Source organism: Oreochromis aureus, linkage group 6 (genome assembly GCF_013358895.1).
Source record: "Oreochromis aureus strain Israel breed Guangdong linkage group 6, ZZ_aureus, whole genome shotgun sequence".
In the NCBI taxonomy this organism is placed as follows: Eukaryota; Metazoa; Chordata; class Actinopteri; order Cichliformes; family Cichlidae; genus Oreochromis; species Oreochromis aureus.
This window is the reverse complement of record NC_052947.1, coordinates 6,649,799-6,673,454: the sequence shown is the minus strand read 5'-3', so window position 1 is coordinate 6,673,454 and position 23,656 is coordinate 6,649,799. Positions and strand designations below refer to the sequence as shown.

General features: G+C 39.8%; 1 protein-coding gene across 4 annotated transcripts in view; it reads right to left on the bottom strand.

Annotated features, from left to right (window-relative positions):
• LOC116315595 (B-cell receptor CD22-like) overlaps nt 1–23,656 on the bottom strand; it is a 34,224-nt gene that overhangs the window by 2,205 nt on the left and 8,363 nt on the right. For all 4 annotated transcript variants that reach the window (XM_039613578.1, XM_039613581.1, XM_039613582.1 and 1 more), the window contains 4 exons: nt 22,868–23,125; nt 22,364–22,624; nt 21,186–21,446; nt 1,573–1,752 (listed from right to left, as the gene is read on the bottom strand). In XM_039613578.1, the coding sequence (XP_039469512.1) occupies nt 1,573–1,752; nt 21,186–21,446; nt 22,364–22,624; nt 22,868–23,125 (960 nt within the window). The remainder of the gene's footprint in view (nt 1–1,572; nt 1,753–21,185; nt 21,447–22,363; nt 22,625–22,867; nt 23,126–23,656) is intronic.

Genomic DNA, 23,656 nt, shown 5'->3' with positions numbered 1-23,656 from the left:
CAGCGTACACTATGTTACTCTGTTTGTGTCGGGGGACCCGATCCTTGCGGTGGACCAATTTTTTGGCGCAGCGTGTTTTGGGGTTTAAAAGCCACAGAGACCCGGTGTTTAGAAAAAATGCGTCTCAACTGCTCCGATACTCCTGACACATATGGGATCACTACAGGTTGTCGCTCCTTCCAGGAGAGAAGGACAACTGCTGCCCAAGTGAAAAAGTCTATTTACACCTACAGGCCAGTGGACACTCTTTCAAGGATGAGGATGTACACATCCTGGACAGAGAGGAACGCTGGTTTGAGCGCGGAGTCAAGGAGGCCATTTACGTGAAAAGGGAAAGACCATCTCTGAATCGAGGAGGGGGCCTAAGGGTACATCTTTCGCCATCTTACAATGCTGTGATTGCAGCCATTCCCCAACTCTCTGTGAATGGTGTCATGGCCATTGATCAGTGGTTGTTGATCAATGGTCATGAGAATTTGCATAATTAAGATTAAGGAACTGACCTCCCAGCCCATTGTTCCTCAGTGGGCTGGTTTCAGTCATTATGCAAATATACTGTTTAGAAGATTGGTGAAACCTGCAGTCAGCTGAGACTGAAGAAGTCACTTGGATGAGTGATGAAACGTTTCTCCCACAAAACGCTACGTCCAGATGAACAGAATCAACTTTTTGATATTTTCATGACTATTTACATTGGAGATTCTCACTGAATGCATCAAAAGTATGAATGAACACACGTGGAACTATGTAGTAAACAAAAAGTGTGAAATAACTCAAAACATGTTTATATTTTAGAAGATTCTTCTTTGCTTTGATTACTGCTTTGCACACTCTTGGCATTCTCTCGATGAGCTTCATGAAGTCGTCACCTGAAATGGTTTTTAAACAGTCTTGCAGGAGTTCCCAGAGATGCTGAGTACTTGTTGGCTTTTTTGCCTCCACTCTGTGGTCCATCTCATCCCAAACCATCTCAAATGAGTCTAAGTCAGGTGACTGTGGAGGCCAGGCCATCTGGCACAGCACTCCATCACTCTCTTCTTGGTCAGATAGTCTGGAAGTGTGTTTTGGGTCGTTGTGCTGTTGAAAAATAAATGATTGTTTAACCTCCAGGGCCGCTGTCCTGCAGGTTTTAGATGCATCCTTGATCCAACACAGCTGATTTAAATGGCTAAATTACCTCCTCAACATGTCTTGTAGTTCTCCAGAGCCCTGGTAATGAGCTAATCATTTGATTCAGGTATGTTGACCCAGGGTGAGATCTAAAACCTGCAGGACACCGGCCCTTGAGGCCTGGAGTTCCCCACCCCTGGTCTAACTAAACACAGACCAGATGGGCTATCAACAAAGCAAAGCGTGGCTACTTTCAGGAATCTAAAATACAAAACATATTTAGAATTGTTTATCTTTTTTCTTTTCTACATAATTCCATATATTTGATATCTTCAGTTTGTATATACAATGTAGAAAGTAGTAAAAAATAAAGAAAAAACATTAAATGAGAAGGTGTGTCCAAACTTTTGACTGGTAGTGTATGTCAGATTGTTCTGGGCTTCACAGTAATAAAACTCCCACTTTTTTCATGTTGGACATCAGTGATGGTGAAGTTCTGTCCTGATGTTTTTTCTGAGTCTTCATCCTCCTTGTACCAGGTGTAATTATCTATTGGGATAGCATTACTGCTATAGGTCACTGAACTACCCTCCACTATTTCACCAGAGAGACTCACTGACACAGAGGTTAGGTTTGGAGCATCTAGAACAGAGAATGTTAACATTAGATGATCACATTTGACATTTGATCATAACACACTGTCTATTTTTCATAGTATCATGCTCCCTTTGACCTCACTGGTCTGACCTGCCATGTCTACCTATCCCTTCACCCTGTGTGTGTGTGTGTGTGTGTGTGTGTGTGTGTGTGTGTGTGTGTGTGTGTGTGTGTGTGTGTGTGTGTGTGTGTGTGTGTGTGTGTGTGTGTGTGTGTGTGTGTGTGTGTACTGGTGTTCATTCTTTGTGCAGTGTCAGACTTGCTGCTTCTTGGCTTCACACACCTGCCTTCCATGATCTTCTCAAGGGCCAATATATAAAAGTGATGAGCTTCAGTTGACGCTTGTAACATTGAATGAAAAATGGAAACCATCTGAGTCCTGCTTTTTGCCTATAGTAGGAAACCTGACACAGACTTTTATCCTTATTGTTCAAATTATCTCTATTTCTTATCTAAAGTTATGGTCAACACATTTCCCTCAGTATCTTTTCAGTCTGTCACACCCTCAGTTGTGGGGACTGACAAGCTTTTAATTACTGCTCAGATCTGTTATCCTCATTATATTAAGTTCATGCTTCTTGTCCATGGACAGACCTTTGTAGAAGAACAGCAGTTGTACACCTGCTCTTCACAATTCAAACATCTCTGCTTATTAAACTGGTAATCAAATCCTCTATGGTAAAAAAGGAAGGATTACATTTGTAATCCAAAAAATTAACCACCATGGTTAAAGGCTGTTGTTAAAGTTGTTTTTTATGCATGGGGAAAGGAATACAATGATTAGTCAACTCATCTTCCCCTACCTCTTCTCTACAGTAATCATGCTTTACAATGATGTCACCGTATTTCCTTAAGTAGATATTCCTCTTAAACCCTACACATATGTTATTCAGGGTACTGCTGTCGTTCATTAAATTATTTGCTTTCATCACCACATGGCAGTCCACAGGTGGGAAATGATAGGAAATGATCTTTCATGTTCTCTGATCAGGATCAAACAACTCTTCAGCACAAAGACTGTTATTTTGGACTTTGATTACCTGCCTCTGATTCATGTTAATATCTAATATTTTGGGTAACAAAAAAGCTAAAAATAAAAAAATTATTCACCATGTTTATCACAGTGAAGTAAACTTACACACAGAAGCTGAGCGACAATCTTCGTGTCCTTTGAAAGCACAGGAGATGACGTCTCCAGGATTGAACAGATCTTGATAAGAACTTTGTTCAACCATAAACTGATTGTTTTTGAACCAGACAAAATAAAGACGACCAGCTGGACTGCAGCTGCTTTCACACTTCAGCTCTACCTCAGTCTGAGACTCATGGACTGATATTATTCTGCTCACCTTCACCTGCAGAGCTGTGTGAAATACCAAAAATAGTCACATTATTAACTTAATGACTTCACTGAATGAAATATTCAGTGTGTGTTGATCAGTACCTGTGACAGTCAGAGTTGTTCCAGGTAAACTACTCTTCCATTCAAAGCTTTGTGTTTTGAATTTGAAGTGATACTCGGCTGAATCACTCTCTGTCAGGTCTCTGATTCTCAGAGTGGAGCGTCCTCTCTCTGTTTCAATCAGCTCAACACGACCTGCATACTGGGAGTCTTCTCTGAGGTCCTCAGATCCACGACCAGAACAGAACCAGGATGTTGATTGGATTGGACTTTCATAACTGTTGTAAGTAGAAGAAATGTCCACTGATGAGCCTTTGACTGCACAGATTCTTCTTTTACTGTAATTCACTCTGTTGCACCGTTCACCATTGATGCCTGAAAAATTATAATTAAAAGAATTTTTAAAACCACATTTATTGACAGAACATGACATTAATTATCACCCAGATTAAGTTTTCATTCAGGTAAAACCTCAAAGTGAACTCACAAACTAATGAAGAATGAAAATCCTCAATTCCTTTTAAAGCACATGAGTAGCTGTTTGAAGTGTCATATGACGCTTCATAAGAAGAAGAGCTGGCTCCATTCACTTGTTGTCCATTTTTGTACCAGACATAAGATGAAACATAAGGATTACACCTGGTGACACAATCCAACTTTCGTCCAGTGGACACACTGACCTGAACATCTTGACCAGTGGACAAGAAACAATAAATAAGATGTCAGTCACTCTCACACTGAAGCAGACATTAGTAAAATTCACAGAAGTGATAAAATTAATTAGAAACAAAGTATTAATTCTCTCCATCTTTTGACCCGAAACCATTCAAACTATTATTAAAAGGTACGGTAGAGCATGCAAATAAAAATTGATTAAATATCCATCAGTGTGTGTTGATCAGTACCTGTGACAGTCAGAGTTGTTCCAGGTAAACTACTCTTCCATTCAAATCTTTGTGTTTTGAATTTGAAGTGATACTGGGCTGAATCACTCTCTGTCAGGTCTCTGATTCTCAGAGTGGAGCGTCCTCTCTCTGTTTCAATCACCTCAACACGACCTGCATACTGGGAGTCTTCTCTGAGGTCCTCAGATCCACGACCAGAACGGAACCAGGATGTTGATTGGATTAGACTTTCATAACTGTTGTAAGTAGAAGAAATGTTCACTGATGAGCCTTTGACTGCACAGATGCTTCTGTTACTGTAATTCACTCTGTTGCATGAAACACCTCGGACACCTGAAACATAAAATTATTTTGAAGTCAGATTAATGTAAGTAATCACAGTGAGTTTGACTGGTTTTATTCAGATGTATGTAGTGACTCTACAAGATGGTTTTATGTTACTGAAATAAACTCACACACTGAAGGAGAGGTTGAAGCTTCATGACCTCTTACAGCACAGGAGTAGCTATCTGAAGGATTCAGATAGTCTGTATACCAGTACTGGTCTGACTGAGTAGAAATTTTCTGTCCATTTTTGTACCAAATGTAGGAGGGACGATCATGTAGTCGACAACTGCTCTGACAAATCAGTGTTCCCCAGTCAGGATATGATGATGTGTCCACGTGTACCTGAAGAGCTGATTATGTGAAGAAATAAAATCAGAGCAGAAACTTAGACATCTATTATCCATATGCAAACACACACGGTCATGTTCATAACAAGTTTTGACTGATGTGTAAATAAAAATGTTACCTGTGACAGTCAGAGTGACTCCAGGTAAACCAGTAAAATCTTTCCGGTCTGTTTCAAACCTGAACTTGTACACAGCTGAGTCGCTCTCTCTCAGGTCTCTGATTGTCAGAGTGCAGCTCTTCCACTGAGGACTGTACAACACTCGACCTGCGTACACTGGGTCTGTTTTCAGATCTTCAGGGTTATAATTGTTCTCTTTAGTGAACCAAACTCTTTTTAACACATTTACTCTTGAAGGGTATTTGAAGGAGCAGCCTATGACCACTGTTGATCCTTTTACAGCACAGATCTGAGTAGAAGTGTAAGTCACTCCATAATGATTCTGACTCTGTACCACTGTAACACAGAACACATCAGAACACAGTCAGACTCATTACAACAACAATAAACGGTCTTATTTGTAGTTGAACTATATGCAGAGATAAATTCTGATTCTGACATTCGGATTTAGACCCAGCACACTTCATCACAATAGAAAAAATGAAGTTGTGCTTCATTTCTGTTTTACAAAATATTTAACAACTGTTGTTCTCAGCCAAATGTCTGAAATGTCTGTCTTAAGAACATTAACAGAGAAAGATCAGCTTTACACATATTAAATTATTATAGAAATTGTCTAGTTAGGACCTAGCTATTTATATCTATCGATAGATGTAGATATAGATGATATAGATATATAGTGAGAGATGTACTGGGTCTACAAAAATAAATCTCTTATGTATTGTAATTTTACATTAAAAAGTAATTCCTGCGGATACTGAATGTGTGAAAACCAGGTACACATAAACCTGTTAGAGAGAGATGGAAGAGGACCAATCCACTCGCTGTGGCACTTAAACTCATCGCTTCTTCTCTCGCTTCTTAAATCACATAAATATGACAAATACTGTTTCCCAGTTAGTCTTCATCAGTTGATGAGGATGTAGTCTTTGATAACAGTGTCTTCTGTGGTTGGAAAATATAAAAGAAATATTAGACTGTCTTCCTTCAGCTGGACATGGTCAACATGCATAAACAGATGAAAGCCTCTAAACTCCCACACTGAAATGAAGAAGTGGTTGTTATACAGTGGTTTACATGCAGAATGGACTTCTTAAAATACAAATGTGGAATATTTTTAATCACTCTTTAATCGTACAGTTCTGGGCCAGGTTATTACCAGGATCATAAATAGATTTTCCGTAACATACATTAAGCTTTAATGTAGGTTTTCTTTGCAAAGTGAGTGTGAAGCTCTCTTTTGAGAGGGCTGAGAGCAAATCTTAACACACAATGGCTCCTGGATAAAAACAACAGGTGACTCAGGTACTGGTGAACAAACCCGTTTTTGACCAGGTTAAGGTTAAGGATTAAACTTCAATGCACATATTAAATCTATTGTATGACTGCTTTCTTCTATTGCCCAGTATTTCTAAAATTAGAAACATCCTGTCTCAGAGTGACACTGAAAAACTGGTAAATGTGTTTATTGCTTGTAGGCTGGACTACTGTAATTCATCCAAAAATGTCGCCCTAAAGATGTCCTAAAAACTCCCTGAAAAGCTTTTTCTGATATTGTCTTATCTCCATTTGCTCCGTGTTAAATTCAGAATGAGATTTAAAATCCTGCTCCTCACATACAATAATAACAATAATGAATAATCAGGCCCAATTTTTCCTGCTGTGACTTGGCCTCAGGGTGTCTACAGGCAAGAATCAAGCAAGTAAATAAATGCATCAGCGGTCATGTGCTCAGCACTAAAGGAGTTGCTGCAGTTGTCACACAGTTTCGAGTGATTAAGGTGTGCGTCAATGAACCTGTAAGCGTTATTTCTTTCGGCAGTTAACTGGCATGATACTGGTTATAATTGTTTGTGCATGTTAAAATTATGCCTCAGTACTTTGATACCATGTTGGTAGAAATATTTAGCACTAAGTTTATAGCAGTGGCCATAATCTCACGCCATGATTACATCCAGCGTTATTAGGAATAAAGGAATTTTCTATTGTTTAGTTTAACTGTTGCTAGCTTGATAAGACGTGCGCTATTTATCCAATCTGTGGTCTACAGTGACCCCTTGTGGACATTGTGAGATATTGCTTGTGTTGAGTAGATGATGTGTTGTGATTGTTTTCCTAGTTATCTATGACTCTACTAACTGTAGAATTGAATCTTTTCCAGAAAACCATGCTCGTAGTCACACATGCTGTATACTAACAGGAATAAGTTCAAGTATGGCTGCACTGAATTTGGATTAAGCCTAGCAAGCACTCTGATGAATAATTCTTCTGTGGAACTTAATCCAAGACAGTCAACCCAACTCCTGGACTGCTGCAGACTTTCTGACAGAAGACTTGTATACCCAGCATTCCAATATATATATTTTATAGTACCACTATCACTCCACTAGAACACTTCACTCTCAGACTGCAGGCTTACTTGTGCTTTCTAGAGTATTTAGAAGTAGAATAGGAGGCAAAAGTGAATGACCCGGAATCCTCCTTAATGCTAAACTAGAATTAGGCTGCTGGGCACTTCTCATGATGCACTGAGTATTTCTCCTTCTCTCAGCCCTTGATTAATGGCCGGTTTCTTCCTGTTAAAAGGGAGTTTTTCCTTCCTACTGTTGCCAGAGTGCTGTCTGATTTTGGTGATTTCTCTCCATTATTTTAGGGTCTTATAATATTAAGTACCTTGAGACAACTGCTGGTAGCCCATCTCAGCCAAATTAATCTACAAACCAGCGCCTCCTCCTAACCATTAAATCAACAAATAATGCAAGAGAGAGAAAGCGAGAGAGATAGAGAGAGAAACACTCTTCTTCTGCCTTTTGTCCCACAAACAGTTGACCATTACTGCCAACCTCTGGACAAACAGTCAGTATTTTTCACATAAGAGGAACCTAAATATCAGTCACTGAGCATCTGTACACTATTTTACATATACCCAAATAGGATACAGTGTGCCCAGACATGTGCACAGGGTGGTTTTGACATGTTTTTGAAAATGTATATGTGGCTCTGAAAAGAAATCTGACAATAGAACAGTAGGTGAACAAATTCACCCCTAATTACTTTCATATTAGCATGTTTATCAGTATCAGAGTGCACACATCTGGCCTAAACACATATAGCCAAAGCCATATAAATGTGACCATACTATGTACATTACATTATATTCACGGCTTCATGTATAATAACATATCATACCTAACCATTTAAATGGCCTGTCTATTGAATGATTATACAATAGTGCACACTTTTACATCAACTGTGTAACAACACAATTTTTTTGTCTGCCTCTCTAACTAAGCTGGTGTCAGTGAAGAAGGACCCAAATCCAGACTCACTCAGACTCACGCGCATCTAGGAATCAAATAAGAACAAACTTTTATTGTAGGCAAGAAAGGAATGATTCAAAAGACAGATGAAAACTAAATCCAAGAAAACAGAAAACATCCCAGGGATAACAACAGGAAACATCTGTGGGCAACAATATGATGTGGCAATAAATAGAACTGAAGTTATAAATTCACACAACGCAGAGGAAGTGAACACAGCAAGGGGAAGTAAAACTGAATGTCAAACGCAAACACTTAATGAGAACACTTAACACAGATACAAAGGCTACACAAGACACATGTGGAAAACAGGACTATTAACTTTAAAACCTAAAGACAAAACTGAGAGTATAATCAGTCACCACTAATCCATGAAAATAATGAAAAACTTTAAACACTGGGGTCAAAATACTCAAGAGGCACAAGATCAAAGAAAGCCATTGATAAAACAATCAGCACCTACAACTAGAGAAAAAATAGTTTGGAAACACACATGAAAATCTAAACAATAAGCAAGGTCCAAAAACACTTCTCCTGCCCACTTTTTCTTAAAGGGAAAGAAGTTAGAAATAGGAGATAAGACGGGAAGTACTTTTGGAAAGCAGCCCCAGTCTATCTCCTTGTCCTGTGATCAGTGTCTCTGTTGGAAGTCAGTTGTTTCTGTCTGAGCTCTATACTACAAAGGAGGTTCAGTGTACCCAGGATATGTTTCCGTCATTTAGATTCACTTACCCTAACATTGGCGAATGGGATATACTGTCACATGAAGCTGGTTCTCAACTGGCTAAGTTATCTGAGGGTTTCCCCTGTGCGTTCACATGACCAATGCCAAAGGGGCGTTTCACAGATCATATGACTCTTCTTCCACAGAAAATGATCCCTGTGAGTGCCACCTCCTCCAGAGATGTTAACAAATAAAAATCTCTAAAAATCATACAAAATATATCAGTAAAATCCAACACTGTTGTGAAAAAAACAAGATAAATCTGGTGATTTAGTGCAAACTATAAGCATTTTAATTCCAGATAATTGTTTTATCACTGAGAGCGCTCTCACTGCTCACTCAGACCTGAAACTTTAAACTAGATCCATTTGCAACATTGAAGTTTACTCTCCTTACAGGAATCCTTGGTGTGTGTTGTGTTTTCAGCAGTGTAATACAGATTAATAATCAGATTAGAATGAAGTATGACAACATTTAGACATTTTCTAAATCACCAAATTAAAATGCAGATATTCTTGTAGAGATGTACTCCTCCAACAGCGATTCTATATCACACGTAAAACATGCTTGACATGCAAACATGCAAAAAAATAAGTAGAAATTCTGCGTTTCCAGATGGTTTTACACTGAAACTAAAAACATTACATGCTTCCAGGAATTTTTTCTCAGTCCATTCTCTGCTCGCCGTACACCCTTCACATGACACTTTACATCAACCCTATTTTCCCATACTGTCAAACTGAATTCTGTCATTAAACCTTTTCCTATCCATCATCTGTCAGCCAGTCAGCCTTTGTTCCATATGCTTTAAATCAGCGGTCTCCAACCCCCGGGCCACGGACCGGTACTGGGCTGCGAGAGTTGAGACTTGGTTGTGAAATTTATGGTTTTCAGGGTTATTTTTATTTTTTATCATTATTCTTTTTTTTAGCATTAACTCGGTTTCCCTGGGTCTTTTCCCGTGTGTTATGAATAAATCTTCTTTTTTTGGTACTGTACTGGTTTTATTTTGTTGTATTTATCCCCGACACCTTAAAGGCTGGTCTGTGAAGATATTGTCGAACATAAACCGGTCCGTGGTGCAAAAAAGATTGTGGACCGCTGCTTTAAATCTTAGTGTTCTTCTATCTTTCTGCCTTTCATGTCACTTCATGTCTCCTCACCATCTCCACATCATGCTGAAGAGTAAGTGTCTGATTAGTCATTTAGACTCTTTACAACTGCAACAAAAAGCACATCACAAACTGAAATCAGATTCAAAACAGAATGGACACACTGTTAAATTCAGGAAAGTTCTTGAATATTTTAAGTACCCAGCTCTAATGCCTCCCCGCAGTTAATTAGACAAAGGTGTGTGCTTTGTAATTGCATTTGCATTGCATTGTATATAAAAAGGCAACTGCTTGATGTCAGTTAATCCATGATGAAATATAATGTTCTGGGAAGTCACAGCGGAGCAGGGTAAACAAAGGATTTCTGAACTTTTTTAAAAAAAATTTTAATAAACAGGAAGTGAAACTGCTGAGATTAAAAAATTATTTTGCAAGAGTTTCCTGGGCTGACACAGGCACCATTAACCTTGCATGTTTTTTCATTGTGTATGTTCAGAAGTCAACCATCAGAGCAGCATGGAACATATATACTACAGAAGTACTGATTACCAAAAAGAGCACTTCTCCCCATTTAAAATGAGATTTGATGTGTCTAGCACGGGCACAAATCCAACAATACATGACACTAAATGTATCATATACTGATAATGACTGAGGAGCCAACAGTGCCAAGACTTGGCACCAAACGACAACAAATTTGTGACACCTCACTGAACTTTCGGCACATTGTAAGGGTAAAACCTGAATATTAATGATTAGAAAGGTGTGGCTGTTTTCCTCACTGTGTTCACTGAAGTGTGGAACAACAGACGAAATGTTGAAGTGAAACTCTTCAGCATCTTGATAATGTGCCACTGTTGCCGCACAGCAAGAAGGTCCTGAGTTCAATTCCACCATCAGGCCGGGGTCTTTCTGTGTGGAGTTTGCATGTTCTCCCCGTGTTTGCGTGGGTTCCCTCCGGGTACTCCGGCTTCCTCCCACCGTCCAAAGACATGCAGCTTGTGGGGATAGGTTAATTGGATAATCAAAAATTGCCACTAGGTGTGAATGTGCGAGTGAATGTGAGTGCGAATGGTTGTCTGTCCCTGTGTGTTGGCCCTGCGACAGACTGGCGACCTGTCCAGGGTGTACCCCGCCTCTCGCCCTATGACAGCTGGGATAGGCTCCAGCGCCCCCCGCGACCCTGAAAAGGATAAGTGGAAGCGAATGGATGGATGGATGGATGCACACAAAGCAAACTACAGTCTGAACTAACAAGGTTCTTATACACATGTACAGGGTAAAAATTAAATGGCTCACACTGGACAGAAGATTGGAGAAACATCATCTGATCTGATGAGTCAAATTCTGGTGTAACATTCAGGTGGAAGGTTCAGAATTTGGTGTAAACAGCATGAAAGCATCCTGGGTCCATCCTGATGTGTATTGGCAGCTCAGGCTGGTGGTGTAGTAGTTTGGGGGATATTTTCCTGGAACACTTTGGGTAACTTAGTGCCATTTGAGCAGTGTTGCATGAAAATTGTTGTTGACCACGTTCATCCCTGTATGACTATTTTCTGATGACTGGTTCCAGCTGTCACGGCTGAGGCCGCACAAAACAGACTGACTCAGAGCGAAACTCACATGGAGGCACAAGATAACGTGGTTTACAAGACTTTATTGCCAAGAAATCAAGACTATGAACTATAAACTAAGAACTGGTAGGGATAACGAGACACGAGGACTACGAACTATGAACTACGATTTTCTAGATCTGTGATATAAACAAGAAACTATGACTAGAACTAGGCACAAACATGTTAAACATGAGCAACGTTAATTCATTTAGTAGACTTGGGTTCAAGGCTAGGGGGAAGGGCACAGGCATCGGGAAATGCAACCGGGAGTCTCCGAACACTGCAAAGAAAAGAGAGGAGATTGAATGACAAAGCCCTGAAGTCCAGAAGAGGAGAATCAAAGTGGAGTCATCTCAGTCTTACAGCTTGCAGGTGGAGGACTGACGAAAGGGGAGAGGTCAAGAGGTCTGGGTGAGCAGCCAGATTCCAGAGCGGGTAATCCGTAGAGCGCTGTGACGGCAGCCAGGTGAGTAGAATAAACTGCAGATGCGAGAAACTGAACAGCCACGATTAAACCAGCAACAGCATCAGGGTGAGTATTGGTGGGATTGAGCGCAGCAGTCGACTGGAAGTCTACAGAGATGAACATACCATCAGTGGCTTTCTGTCAAAACACCTCTTTAGACTAAGACTTGGTGACCATCACTAACTATGGTTAGCTGAACACTTGGCAGCGAGTAGTGGTGAGCGCAGGTCTTAAATGCTGGCAGCATAATTGCTCACAGGTGTGGAGGCGTGCCAGAGCAAGGCAACTCCACCCAGAGGTGGAGGCAGCAAAACAGATAATTACGCCAGCACTCACCCAGACCATGACACCAGCAGAATAACACATCATGTCAGAAAGCTCAAATCATCTTGAATTGGTTTCTTGAACATGACAGTGTGCACTGTATTCATATGGCCTCCACACAGAGCACCTTTGGGATGTGGTGGAATGGGAGATTTACATGAGGCCTGTGCAGCCAACAAATCTTCACCAACTGTGTGATGCCGTCATGTTGATATGGAGCAAAATCTCTGAGGAATGTTTCCACATGTTGTTGAATGTGTGCCACAAAGAATTACGTTTCAAAGGGGAAAAGGGCTCCGATTTGCAGAGGGTATCAATAGTGGTGATCCAGTAAATGAGGGTCATTATTACGCCTAACATAAATGTACAGTACCAGACACAGACAGGTACTGTTAGCCACTGTTAGACTGTTAGGTTAATCAGATCTGTACATCAACAATCACTTATCTACAGTCCAGTCCAGTTTTATTTATAAAGCACTTTAATATACCCAGCACAGGAACAAAGTGCTGTACAGAAAATACATTAAAACAATAGAATAACAGAAAACAGCAAAGATAAATAAATAAAACTCATAATAAATAAAATTAAAACAGCCCTATATTAAAATAAAAAAACAAGATAAAACAGCATCGAATCACCTAAAAACAACTGAAATAAAAATAAAAATAAAATAAAAATAAAAACCAACATCTCATGTGGTGTCAAAGGCGAGGGTAAAGAGGTGGGTTTTCAAGAGTGACTTAAAAACAGGTAAAGAACTGGCCTGTCTAATCTCTAAAGGAAGCTCGTTCCACAGTTTTGGAGCTGCTACAGCAAAAGCACGATCTCCTCTAAGTTTACGCCCAGTCCTGGGTACATTCAGGAGCAGCTGATCAGCTGACCTGACAGTAATAAATAGCACAGCTTACGCAGTCTTAAAGAAAACTTGTGACTTTTGTGAAAGTATGGAAACCACAAATCAGTTGTCTGTGCTGGTTTCCTTCCTCTTTACGGTATGAAATGAGCTTACTATTTGAATATCTGTATATTCCCAACATAACATGGAAACTGTGCATGAAATCTTCAATACACTATAGGCTGGGTGGGGTGGTCTGAAACATGTACTCCCCCCATCCATGACACCATTTGTTAGAAGAGAAATAAATGCAATAAAATTTTTATTTAGTGTTTTGGTTTTGATGATCATTTAACAAATATATATACAGTGGCTTGCAAAAGTATTCGGCCCCCTTGAACTTTTCCACATTTTGTCACATTACAGCCACAAACAGGAATCAATTTTATTGGAATTCCAGGTGAAAGACCAATACAAAGTGGTGTACACGTGAGAAGTGGAACGAAAATCATACATGATTCCAAACATTTTTTACAAATAAATAACTGCAAAGTGGGGTGTGCGTAATTATTCAGCCCCCTTTGGTCTGAGTGCAGTCAGTTGCCCATAGACATTGCCTGATGAGTGCTAATGACTAAATAGAGTGCACCTGTGTGTAATCTAATGTCAGTACAAATACAGCTGCTCTGTGACGGCCTCAGAGGTTGTCTAAGAGACTATTGGGAGCAACAACACCATGAAGTCCAAAGAACACACCAGACAGGTCAGGGATAAAGTTACTGAGAAATTTAAAGCAGGCTTAGGCTACAAAAAGATTTCCCAAGCCTTGAACATCCCACGGAGCACTGTTCAAGCCATCATTCAGAAATGGAAGGAGTATGGCACAACTGTAAACCTACCAAGACAAGGCTGTCCACCTAAACTCACAGGCCGAACAAGGAGAGCGCTGATCAGAAATGCAGCCAAGAGGCCCATGGTGACTCTGGACGAGCTGCAGAGATCTACAGCTCAGGTGGGGGAATCTGTCCATAGGACAACTATTAGTCGTGCACTGCACAAAGTTGGCCTTTATGGAAGAGTGGCAAGAAGAAAGCCATTGTTAACAGAAAACCATAAGAAGTCCCGTTTGCAGTTTGCCACAAGCCATGTGGGGACACAGCAAACATGTGGAAGAAGGTGCTCTGGTCAGATGAGACCAAAATGGAACTTTTGGCCAAAATGCAAAACGCTATGTGTGGCGGAAAACTAACACTGCACATCACTCTGAACACACCATCCCCACTGTCAAATATGGTGGTGGTGGCATCATGCTCTGGGGGTGCTTCTCTTCAGCAGGGACAGGGAATGACAGGGACAGAGTTGATGGGAAGATGGATGGAGCCAAATACAGGGCAATCTTGGAAGAAAACCTCTTGGAGTCTGCAAAAGACTTGAGACTGGGGCGGAGGTTCACCGTCCAGCAGGACAACGACCCTAAACATAAAGCCAGGGCAACAATGGAATGGTTTAAAACAAAACATATCCATGTGTTAGAATGGCCCAGTCAAAGTCCAGATCTAAATCCAATCGAGAATCTGTGGCAAGATCTGAAAACTGCTGTTCACAAACGCTGTCCATCTAATCTGACTGAGCTGGAGCTGTTTTGCAAAGAAGAATGGGCAAGGATTTCAGTCTGTAGATGTGCAAAGCTGGTAAAAGACTGGCAGCTGTAATTGCAGCAAAAGGTGGTTCTACAAAGTATTGACTCAGGGGGCTGAATAATTACGCACACCCCACTTTGCAGTTATTTATTTGTAAAAAATGTTTGGAATCATGTATGATTTTCGTTCCACTTCTCACGTGTACACCACTTTGTATTGGTCTTTCACCTGGAATTCCAATAAAATGGATTCCTGTTTGTGGCTGTAATGTGACAAAATGTGGAAAAGTTCAAGGGGGCCGAATACTTTTGCAAGCTACTGTATATATATTTGTTAAATGATCATCAAAACCAAAACACTAAATAAAATTTTTATTGCATTTATTTCTCTTCTAACAAATGGTGTCATGGATGGGGGAGTACATGTTTCAGACCACCCCACCCAGCCTATAGTGTATTGAAGATTTCATGCACAGTTTCCATGTTATGTTGGGAATATACAGATATTCAAATAGTAAGCTCATTTCATACCGTAAAGAGGAAGGAAACCAGCACAGACAACTGATTTGTGGTTTCCATACTTTCACAAAAGTCACAAGTTTTCTTTAAGACTACTTAAAGAAATACTTTTGTAAGCCACTGTATATGATAAACATCAGCAGATGTTTTGGAGGTACAGCATCATGTTACTCTTTCAATTTATTGTGTTATATGTGGGGTCAGTTTAGTACAGGCATTAAAATGTGATCGGTCTCCGATTTTTATTTATTCTTTAAAGACATACACTGTCACTTCTTGTTTGTCTTGCAGTCTGTTGTGTAAAGTTCTACTGCACGTAACACAGTCAAAATGCTGAGAAGGCAATAAAAATAAATGCATTTCACTGGTCTGGTGATCAGGCAGCTGCATTTTACAACTGCGAGTTTCACAAACTGTCTCAAGTGGTTTCAAGAACCCAAACAACATGAGTGCATGAAGTCATTTTCTCCACAGGAACACAAAGATCAAAAATCTTATTTTTTTAGACCTTAAATGTTCAGCCATCCTCTGAGAGCACCGCTCTTACACGTTAAGAAAAGGTTTGAACCTTCTGGCCCTCGTTTCTTCACACCACCCCAAACACCTGCTTGAGGCTTATGACTGAGTGTTATTTTATAATTAGGCTTTGATGGGTTAAGGCAATGAAAGGGGCGTCGCTAAAGATACTGAAACAAACCTGCCTGTGTATTATGTGTACAGAAGACGGGCTGAAAAACAAGACACAGCTGGGAGCGGGGCGCAAGTAAAAACAGTTATAGGCAAACAGTCACAAAGGAGGCAAAAATAGCAAAGAGTAAATCTAGAATAACACACATTAGAAACCAAACCTTCAACCGAAAAAAGAAACTACTGAAAGACAATTAACACAGACAATCTAACAGTAACCACAGTGACAGAGATAAAGAAGAAAACATCAGACAAAGGGAAACCAGGAACACATGACATGACACAATGACAGATCCAATCACTCAAACTACCTCAAACTCTGGATCTGGTCAGCAGTTGTCAAGATGCTGAAGGACAGATGGACACATGGATGGACAGACTGTCCAAATCCTGTGGACAGAGCTAAGCAACCAAACAGCTGGAGCAACACTGATATGAGATATAAAGGATGCAAAAATTATTATTTGGCATCTACTGAGAAACTTGACCCTGCTCCTTCACATCGACTCTGCCCAACTGTAAAATACCCACCTACAGTGCAGTCAGAGGTGTAAGGATGGTGTGGGTATGTGTGTTTATTAAATCTATTTAATGAATGAATAACACTGCATATTAAAATATGAAATATAAAAACATGTCCCCTCACAAACAATGAAACCCATAAAAAAAAAAATTAGTCATTAAAAAATATTTATTAAAAGTTTTTTTTGATTAAATAATCAGTGCATCCCAGTCAGGTTATGAAAGTGAAAGCATTGGTAAATAAGTCATGTTCTTAAAAAATAAACGAAGCCACAATAAATAAAAAATCTCTTTGAGTTGGCAGATACATAAAACAGTCATCAGTGCATGGAGAAGGAGCTATAATGCATTTGAATGATCGCATTAGAAAATGAAGAAAGCAAGATTGTACATGTGTACATATACTGATCAGGATAGTGAGTCATTCACAAACAGTGCATACAAATAAATCTGTGTTGAAACCACATTTATGCACAAATGTGAATACATTTAGAATGTCCTACACCATACATATCAAACACATTAAAGGCCTAGCTGTCATGGATTATTTCTTCTTCATTTACAGTTTTCCAAAAGACCATTAACCAAAAACGCTCAACACTCTTTAATAAATACAAACACATCCTTACAGATTCAATGGTAGATTTTTCTGACTGTGCTGTACAGTGCAGATGAATCTTCCACAGCCTGGTCACCTCTTAATCTGCAATGATAAAAAATACTGAATTATGAAGATTTTATAATAAGAATCTCACAATATTATGACCATTAATTAAGAAAAAAAGTCATAGCAACAAAAATCAAAGCCATGAACATTTTTCAACATTGGGGACAAATAAAGAGGCTCACCCTTGGGCTCCATTAATAAACTTGACAAGAGAGTATTCCACATCTCCCCCTCCCTCTTCCTCATCCTCTTCATTTTGTCCTTTGGGTTTAGTGGGCATAATGTTGGAATAGAGAGGATCTTCTTGGCTCTTTGAGAAACTGACACTGGCGTAGCAAAGGTCGTCCTGCTGCTCTGCTGCCGGAGCTGAAGGCCCATCATGTTCTGGAGATGCATTTTTCTGAGCAAACAATGTTTCAGCAATAAGAATACTTGATCCCAAATTAATCCCACAGCAACAGGGTTGGACATCATAGAAAGAGTTGATCTGAGTGGACTGTATCTGTTTTTGGAGAGGTAAATATGCCAAGCAAACAGTGTTGATGCCATAAACTAAGTGAGTGAGAATGACCACCTGAAGGAAAATAACAGAAGGATACAGAGGAAGAGGACAGGAAAGAACAGGAAGTGACAGGCATAGCAGAAAAGAAGGTTTACTTTGAACGAAAAAGTAGCAAAGGGGGTAACTCTTCAAATTATTTTCCATGTGTGGACTAAAGGCTCAGCACATGGATTAAATCCCTCTGCTGTTTGTTTCCATGCATCCCCTTAGTTGAGTCCTGATAGAGGCGAACACATCTCAGCAACAAGCTTCTGCTATCACAGCTCCACTACAGTTTTACTTTTGTTGGAATCCTAAACATTTTCTTTTACCTCTTTTACATTTATCTGTTTCATTTGTCTTTTTTTCTGCTGCAATTCTGTGCAATGTAGAACAACTGTCCATCCATCCATCCATCCATCCATCCATCCATCCATCCATCCATCCATCTTCTTCTGCTTATCCAGGGCCAGACCGAGAAGCCCAGACCTCCCTCTCCCCAGCCACCTCCTCCAGCTTATCCTGAGAAACACCAAGGCATTCCCAGGCCAGCAGAAAGATATCATTTCTCCAGTACGTCCTGGGTCTGCCCCAAGGCCTCCTCCCAGTGGGACATGCCTAAAACACCTCACCCAGGACACCTCACCCCACCCAAGATTCATCCTTGTCAGATGCTTGAACCACCTAAACAGGTTCCTTTCAATATAGAGGCGCAGCACAGCTCCACTCTGAGCTCCTCCTGGATGGCCAAAGTTCTCACTCTATCACTGAGGGAGAGGTCAGCCACCCTTCGGAGAAAGCTAATTTTCAATCGCTTGTATCCACAATGGTGATCATATGTGAGGGTAGGGATGTAGATCGATAGTAAACTTAGAACCAATCCTCAGTTAGGACAACTGTGTGCAGCCATAACCAGAGATACTCCTACAGTACAACTCTTTCACATTAGTTTTGTATTTATCTTATGTGTGATTACCTTTTAATCACCTTTTCTTCCTTACCTGTGCTATGCTGTTTGGCCTCTCTTTGGAGAAAATGACTTTTAAGGGCCTCGTTTTTCTATACAGAACAAAGAACGAACATTGAACAATGAGCATTGGAATTTCAGGAATCTTTGGATGACAACAGTGAAGAACTACTTGTAGTTAATTTTAAAAACTGATCTGCTCACCTTATGAATATGACTGCAGAGAGGATTATGATAGCCAAAAAGAAAATAGTCATCGACGCAATTGCAGCTGATTTCACTGAACCTAGGAAACAAACTCTGGATTAGTAACTGGATTACAGGATTTGGGGTCTATTACGAATGAACATAAAGCATATCAGACCAAAACCTTCTAGTTTATGACTCATGGACTGTGGTTTTGCATCTAATTCCTGCTAAAGTGCCATTATTTTCATGTCCTAATGATGGGATTTTGTCTATAAATATGAATACCACAGGGAACTTTGCATCTGAAGTCAGACCGGTCAGGAGGGAAGATGTTTTAGTTTTTTCAGAATATATAATTAACATTGATTTGAAAATGTAGTTGTTAGTGAACAATTACCATAACATTAAATGCAAGACAGATTTAAAAGACTTATAGAAACCTTACCCAATGTTTTGGGAGAGACTCTTTAATTGGTTTAGAAGGGTCCACAGTGACAGTTGCCAAGGGTCTATGAAAATCACTACAACATATTTAAGACTAGCTATTACCTTTATTGGCTGAAGAACCGCATTACTGGAGGTTAGGGACTCTGCTAGTAGATGAGATGGTATAATTTTTCTAACAAATGATTTGCCACAAACTGAAAAGTTCCAAGGTCGCATAAAGGCTGACACTGAAAGGCAGCATAAACAAGTAAGGTCACGAGTAGGGAAGTTCCTATGAGACCATCATAACACTTAAAAATGTAGATGTTTCCTACAGAAAAACTGCAAAGAAAGTCAAGGTGTCAGTGAGTAAAGTTTCCTTTAACATCACAGAAACTCAGAAACTGTGCAAACTCTGACAGGAAGAGGTCTGGCAGACACAACTGAATCAGAGGACAAGTTTCTGAGAGTTAACAGCTTATGTGATAGGCGGTTCACAGGACGACAGCTTCAAGCACAGCTTAATAGTGGTCGTAGTAAACAAGTCTCAGTTTCAGCTGTGAAGAGAAGAGTTTGAACTGCATGTTTGACAGCAAGAAAGCCATTGCTAAGACGTCAGAATAAGACAAAGAGGCTTGCCTGGGCCATGAAACACCACCACTGGACTACTGAAGACTGGAAAAAGGTCATATGGACTGATGAATCAAAATGTGAAATTTTCAGTTCATCACGCAGGATCTTTGTACGTTGTCGAGTAGGCGAAAGGATAGCTCCACAGTGGGTGGCATCAACTGTCAACCATGGAGGAGGACGTGTGATGGTCTTTGGCTGTTTTGCTGGATCCAGGATCGGTGACTTGTACAGAGTGAGAGGCACCCTGAACCAAAACGCCTACGACAGCATTCTGCTGAGCCATGCAGTACCCTCTGGTATGTGCCTAGTTAGTCAGTGGTTCATCCTACAGCAAGATAATGACCCAAAACATAAGTCCAAACTATCCCAGAACTACCTCAAGAAAAAAGAACAAGATGGGAAGCTTGAAACCATGAAGTGGGCAGCACAGTCCTCAGAGTTAAACCCCATCGAGCTGGTTTGAGATAAACTGGACAGAAGAGTGAAGGCAAGGCAACCTACAAGTGCCACATGTTTATGGGAACTTCAGTAACAGATATGGGAAGAACTCTCTGAACAATATTTCATGTCTATTGTAGAAAGAATTCCACAGGTGTGTTCAGCTGTTATATCTGCCAAAGGTGGCTACTTTGATGACTCAGAGATTTAGAATACATTATGGAAAGACTGGGATGATGGGTTGACTGGGATGATCTAAAAAACTTTTGACTGGTAGTGTACATTTTTCTGTTTTTTGCATAGTATTATTATCTTTAGGTAATGCTGTATCTATTTATTCCTGATCCGATCTTATTTTCTTAATGTCAAAGTACTATAGGCACTGTCATCTATTTTGCGTGATTACAACTTCAACAAAAAGAGAGAAATAGGGAGTGTAGCTGTCTGTAACATCTTTGAACTGGTAAATGCTGTTTTACATTAATAAAGTAAGAACAATATAACCAGTATTTCTGTAACTGCCTAGCAAAGACAACGATGTTTAACTGTCTAGTTGATGCATGCACACACCTAGATCCAAGTGTAATATTTCTAAATGTATCAATGTTCAGGTCAATTTTTATTTATTAATTTCTGAAATGATGAAATGATGCAGCGATAAATGGGCAAATTTATAATTTAGTCACCTACTTGCTGTAACAATCAGCTGTAAGGTGGAGTTACGACATCCTCTTGTGTTCTGTGCAACACAGTAATAACTCCCAATGTGTTCAGGTCTGAAGTCAGTGATGGTGAAGTTGTGTCCTGATGCTTTTGCTGAGTCTTCATCCTCCTTGTACCAGGTGTAATTAGCTGCTGGGTTAGCATCACTGCTACAGGTCAGAGTGACTGAACTGCCCTCCACTATCTCAGCAGAGGGACTCACTGACACAGAGGGAAGCTTTGGAGGATCTGCAGCATTTTGGAGACCAGTCGTCAATATTTGAAAGCCTTGTTTTGTTTAGGTTAATCAGTATTTTGTTTACATTCTTAGAAACCCAAAAATGCAGAGTCAGAATATATAGATTACATAAAACACATTGTTGTAAACTCTTTGCATGTACAGTACATTCAGAAAAGTGTTCGCCGTGCTTCACTTCCAGTTCTACATTTTGTAATGTTACAGCCTTATCTCAAAATCAATTGATTCGGTATTAATATCAATGTCAACCATAAAGTTCTACACACAACACCCCATAATAACAAAGTGAAAACATTTGCTAACCATTTGGAATAAGATTAGTATGACAAAATATGGAACAAGTAAAGCATGGAAAATACTTTCTGGATGTACTGTAATGCCAGTCTTAATCCAGTTTATCCTGTTCACACAGGGGCACAGTGACTATAAATGGTGAGCATTAAAGCACACTAACAGGGAAAGAGAGAAACATTCATATTGACGGCTACTGCCAGATTAGAATTACTGATTAACCTCATATGCATGTCCTTGGACTGTGGGAGGAAGCCAGAGCACCAGGAGAGAACCCACACAGAGAAACCATGTCAATTCCCCACAGCTGGCAAAAAGATTCAATCCCAGAACCTTATCATATTTATAATTATAGTTTAGCATGTTTGTATCATAGATAGTATAAAAACGGGCATGACGTGAAAAAGGAGGAGAGCCCGACTATAAAACCACTTACTCACTGCCAAAGACTTAATCACAAGTCATTTGTCAATTAGCAAATAATTTTGAAAAAAGTATGACCAAAAATTCAGAAGTCTTTTTTTAGCCTCATCTAGTGCTATGGAGTGACTACTTAATAGAGCAACTATTAGCAACTAGAAGTCATGCTTTCTGAGCTGTTCACTCAAATACTTACACTCGACATCTATGTATAGAGTTACGGACTGTGCTGGTCCATACAGATTCTCAGCTTTGCAGGAGTACTTCCCGCTGTCCTCAGAGCTGAGGGAGGATAAATGGTACATTCCCACTGGTCCATGAAACAATGATTTGTTCTCCTTGTACCAGGTGTAATTAGCTGCTGGATTAGCATCGCTGCTGCAGGTAAGATTCACTGATCTGCCCTCCACTATCCCAGCAGAGGGACTCACTGACACAGAGGCAAGCTTTGGAGCATCTGGAGGAAATATAGAAAATATACTAAAAAACACGTATTCCTGTTGGGTTTTTAACCTAAAATCTGAGACATATTAAACCTTTTCTATAACTGAATACTGATACAGGTTTTAGACCTGCAGCATTTAGTCTGACGCTATGACTGTATCGGGGTTTGCAAGGTGTGGCCTGGTTTACTTTTAGAAACTATTAATTAATTACTCTTAAAACTATTAATTCTGCAAAGACAACTGTCTTCACTCACATTTCACATTGATAAAGATGACTTCAGATGGTCTTTGACCCAGCTCATTCTTAGCGGTACAATGATACTCTCCAGAGTCAGAAGACTGGATGGAGCTGAAGATGAGCTGTTGTTCTGTACTGATCGGTTTATTGTCCTTGTACCAGGTGTAATTAGCTGCTGGGTTAGCATCACTGCTGCAGGTCAGATTCACAGAGCTACCCTCCATTATCTCATGAGAGTTATTCAGCACCAGTACTGAAGCAAATTTTGGAGCATCTAGGACAGAGAATAGTAAGATTGATTAGATTTGATTTGATTTTAACAAACACAATAAATAAAGCAATTTCATTATCAGTCATTTTGTGAATCTGTTATCTTCAGCATATAAACTTGTCTATAGATCAGGCAAGTTTCTCAGTTTTACCACTCATGTTGCAAAAATTCACAGAACGGACTTTCTCTGTGTAGTCAGAACACTGCTGCTGATCTCTTGTTCAAAATTACCACACAGGTTCAAGTACCACAATGCTCATTACATTGGTAACGGTATCTTCTAAAGTAATGAATCATGCCTCCCAAAAACAAATTTAATGATGATATGACGAGGCTATAGTTTATGGTTGGTTTATATTCTCAGCTTTTAGAATAGTTTGTTTGGTTTGAAATGGGTAACTAGTTCAAGTTTAGTAAACACTTATTTGTCACAAGTTTAACATTGATATCCATATTGTGACTGCAGAATCATCATGTTCCTGAATTAGGAAAAAAACGTCAAATGAAGGCCTGGCAGTGAGAGAACGATGAACG